General features: G+C 40.2%; 1 protein-coding gene across 1 annotated transcript in view; it reads right to left on the minus strand.

The window, feature by feature from the left end:
- LOC123962924 (glutamate receptor 1-like) overlaps positions 1-1615 on the minus strand; it is a 91008-nt gene extending 89393 nt beyond the window's left edge. The window contains exon 1 of the mRNA XM_046039427.1: positions 1513-1615. Within this exon, the coding sequence (XP_045895383.1) occupies positions 1513-1615 (103 nt within the window). The remainder of the gene's footprint in view (positions 1-1512) is intronic.
- Between the last annotated feature and the right edge of the window lie 3171 nt (positions 1616-4786).

A 4786-nucleotide genomic window follows, 5' to 3' on the forward strand; every position in this document is an offset into this window, starting at 1 on the left:
TTTTTTTTTATCTTGGTGTTGTTTAAAAATGAATTTCATTTTGTGTTTCATTGCCCAAAATACAGTGACCTGAGGTGACTGCTATTTGAAAAATAAAAGATAAAATCAACAGTACAGCAAGATTCTGAATAACTGTCACAGTGATCAGTCACCCATGCTGCAGGAAAAAGCTCGAGTCAACACATAAATATCATAGAAATACTATAAAAATTAATGCAGGCTACATTCTCCCAGTTCTAACAGCCTGGAAGTCTCACAGGAAATATTATAGGAGCCATTAAACACACTAAGCCACGATTATTGTAAGAATTTACAACCACAAGCGCTACAGAGCACCTTTCCTTCTAGGACAAAAAAGCACACTACCTTATTAAAAGAATAGCGAATGAAATTGCAAATGTATAAACTTGCAGCTGCTGCGGTTATTTGTCTGTGTTGTTGTTAAATGATTTGTAAAAATCTGCACCTATAAATACATTATGAGTTGATAACTATATGCTACAAAACACCATGAAACACTCAAAGTGGAATATTTTAGGATTTTAAATAGGAGTCAGAGCCTCTGTCCATGGTGCTGAATCCTATAGTATTGCTATGTGACTCTGTCCATGGTGCTGAATCCTATAGTATTGCTATGTGACTCTGTCCATGGTTCTGATCCATATATAAATATTTCTATATGACTCTATATGGTTCAATTTCATATAATCAGTTGAAAAGAAAAAACGTATTACTGTAGTTTTAAGATGCCGAACACATCTACGCCATTACTGGAATATATCAGGGACACAAAATAGTCACAACATGAATATATGAATACTAGCGTACTGTAAATATCAGAGGGAATCCCAGCTACAGGCATTCTTACAGGAGTGCTGAGTGGCGCTAAACATGATATAACTCATAACAGGAGTTCTCTATTACAGGATTATTATAGGACCGGTCATGGAAATGTTACAGAGAATCACTTTTTTTTAAGTCATATTACATGAAAAGGCATATAAATAAGCCTATATTAGTGATATGTCACCCACCCCAGCCACAGCCTGTTCAACTTGCTGCCGTCTGGTAAGAGATATTTAGTTTAAGTATCTGCTGCCGTACCACCAGACTTCAGATCATCTTCTTCTCTAAGGCTGTGAGACTCCTAAATTCATCCTCAGCACTCCACCACGTAAAATAGTTTTATTTCTATGACTTATTATTTATCCACCCATCTACTGTAAATCGTTTTTGGATATAGCCTAACGTTTGTGTTGTGAATAGCATCAAGGGAACTACAAGTTAATCTCGTTGCACTGTGTTGTTAAAATGATAAATGTTAGTTGGGAGAACCTATCACAGTGCGTCATTACGCGAATGCTCAGGCTAGTGAATATAGGCCTATATGGCTGGATTAGAAATACAGGGATATGGGTTTACAGACACTATGAGCGTCAATCAAGCAGAGTCTTCCAGCTGGTCCCGGAGCGCCGCTAGGTGCAGAAACCCCGCCGCCAGCCGCTCACTCACCTATGTTGATGTTACTTGGAAAACTTGTGCCGCTGCAGAGCCCGAGCAGCAGCAGCAGCAGCGGGAGGAGGACGGTGGGGACCGGGAAGCTCTGCAGCCGCATGTTTCCTCCAGCAGCAGCACCGACAGGAGACGCGGAACGACCGGCGTAATCCCATTCACACCGGGGCTGGCACAGATCCACTGCAGCCCGGGCACAGACTCACACATCCACCGGCAGTCTGCTTCAGTCCCCTCTCTTTACCTCTGTTTGTCTCTGACTGTGTCCCTCTTATCAAACATCCATAGTTGAAGCGCAGAGCTCTGCTGCCGCGTCGACTCTGAGTGTCAGAGTGTTTGTTCACTGTTTCTGTACTCACCCTACCCCCCCCCCCCCCCCCCCCCCCCCCCCCCCCCCCTCTCTCTCTGGTCAATTGAAAGTACGATGAATATGGAGTAACAACAATGACATATAAATTAGTTTGTTTGTCTGAATTGTTCCTTTGGTCCATAAAACAATTTGAAAGTGAAAATAAAATACAAAATCAACACCCCTTACACCTATACTCACTGACAGTGGTGGAAAGTGATGTAGTAGGGTAGAGTGGGGTAAGACGCCTCCCCTAAGCTCAATGTTTATTTGCTGACACATAAAATAATGTTTTATAGGTTTTTTTTTTATCTTGGAGATGACCATGCTTAGGGTAACATAATATAAAGTAAAATAAATAATTACTGTTGACAAATTAATTTGTATTGTAGTTTTTTAGGGAAAAGGCATTTTCCACATGGGGTAAGATGGCTAGCTAGAAATGTGAGCTTCTAACCTCAGAATGTTATTTCAGACTTTCTGATAGTGAAGTTGCTGGTTGGCTAAAGGGGCTATCCAGTGTCTAAATAACATCTAACTTACAAACGATCAACCATGAAGGGGCACAGCGACCGGGGGTCTAATCTAGCATTTTACTACTTTAAGCAAAAACTATAAAAAATCTTTCTCTCTAAACAATTGCGTAACTTATCTTAAGGCTCCCCTTAATGTAAATATCCATACATACATATATATATATATGTATAAATTACAGCTTATTTTAACTGACAAAAAATTAGATCAACTTAAATAATGACTTAAATAATTGCGATGAAACAGAGGAAATGATTAGTTCAGTGAGACGAGTGGGACGGCCAGAAGAAATGTTGAGAAAAGAATAAAGTGACATATTGGGATTTTGAGGTGCTTGCTTTAGTATTTCCATTTTACCCTGCTTCATACTTCTACTCTATATTTCTGATGGAAATGTTAAACTTTTTGCACCACTTCATTTATTTGACAGACAAAGTTACTGGTTAGTTCACAGATTAAAATTTCACATAAAAAAATCTAAAAATTCTTGACAAAAATCAGTGTGTAGCTGTGGACTCCTGTCACATTTCAGAAAAATAATGAAAACAGCTGTGTGTCAAATCAAATTACTTTTGTCTTCTTTCCTCTCTCACCCTTCAGATTTATCTTGTGACCTTTGGAGGGGCCTGCCCCCTAGGTTGGGAACCACTTGACTATACTAGATAAGTGAAAAACTAGCACTGCCTCCAGCAACTACAGCATTAAACCCCCCCCCCCCCCCTCTCCCCCCCACTAACTAATAAATTCACTACTTTTGATACTTTAAGTACATTTAGCTGGTAATACTTCTGTAATACTGTGATTGTCCTAATCTGTTTTAAACATCAAGCTGAAAATTAACGTCAACGCTATTAACGTCAATCCACAATGAGTACCGAGTCCCAATGCCTCTGCAGTACAGCTACTTAATAAAATATTATCATTACTGATATGAAATCAAATATGTAAGTGTGATATAGAAACCTTCCTTTAGCACATTGGGCCTCTGCTGGTCAATTATTAAGGTTTCTGATTTAACTGAAATGTCATCCCAGAGACATCACAGTTTATTTAATTTATATGGTCTTACCTTCTATAAACTGACATGATGAAGATGTTTAAGATCTGACAATAAACACTAAAGAAGTGCAGCTCAGTCTCCACCTCTTCTAAAAAGCAGAGTGACTCTCGCTATGTTTCTTTGCCATTTCTTTAGCCGACTTTGATTTTATCAGCAGACACTGGAGACGATGCTGTGGAGGTCTGGTCGATCAGCTAACAGCGCTCTTCTGTTGGATGTCAGGCTGCCGTGTGGCTTGTCAGGGAGTGAAAGGTCAAAGATGAGCTGCAGCTAAACTGCTCCAGCTGGAACACTAGCAACAGAGATACTTAATTAGAGGAGTAAAATGGTCACATCTCTAACTTATTTCTATTGCAGGGGACATAATATGTATATGTGGATAATTTTAAAGGTTAGAAAATGATCAAATAAAACTAAGAGTCTACAGCCATGCTTAGCGCTGACTTAACCCGATGCATGCTGGACTTCACATAAGGCATGCTGGTTAGAAATTTTGTTGCAGGTGCTGCAAAACGTCATGATGTCACATGACATTAAAACCTAGCAGGAGCAAGGCAGCTGCAGTTGGTTGGTCTCAGTTTGTGAAGTGCTAACTTGTCAGCAATTTGTGCAAATGAACCATTCATGCAGAACAAGTTCAACACATTGAAAGTTTGCTGTCGCACCACGTCAACCTTTTTTTATGTTTGGTTTTAATTAGTTACCTTAAGTTATAAAAAGGGGGGTTCACCTCATGATTGACAGCTGAGCACTGCCCGCAATTGAGATGTCCCAGTCTTTGGGCGGAACCACGATACCGCAGCATCAACCCAGATCACCACTGCATCTTAGTTTGCTAAAGCACTAAACACAGAGTACAGGTCAGGGTGATGGGAATGTACTTATTTTTGCAGGTAATTATTGTAAAAAACCAAGTATTGGACAAAATATTTTATCTGATGATGACACTAGATCAGAAATCACAGGATCGAAGATATTACAATTCATCCATAGTTATGCTGCTATAGGACTGGACTGCAGTGAGACTTCCCACGGTTCTCCTCTCCTCTCCCTCTCCAGCTGTATCCCATTAATGCATGATACCAACCCAACTTCCATCTTCTGTAGCTTTGTGCTTTCGCGTCCTTCTCCTCTTCTATCACTTTCTGCAGGTGTTTCTGGCTCTGGAGCTGTGGGGTCTGGATCTGTGGTTGCGGGCCGCCTGCTGCTATCATGTTCCTGCTCGACACCCGCTGCTGCAATATTCATTATTAGTTCTATCATTCATTTTCACGGACATCTGTACCAATATCACATTTAGTGTTGTTTTGCTTTTCTGTGTGGACATGTGG

Source organism: Micropterus dolomieu, linkage group LG23 (genome assembly GCF_021292245.1).
Source record: "Micropterus dolomieu isolate WLL.071019.BEF.003 ecotype Adirondacks linkage group LG23, ASM2129224v1, whole genome shotgun sequence".
Lineage (NCBI taxonomy): Eukaryota > Metazoa > Chordata > Actinopteri > Centrarchiformes > Centrarchidae > Micropterus > Micropterus dolomieu.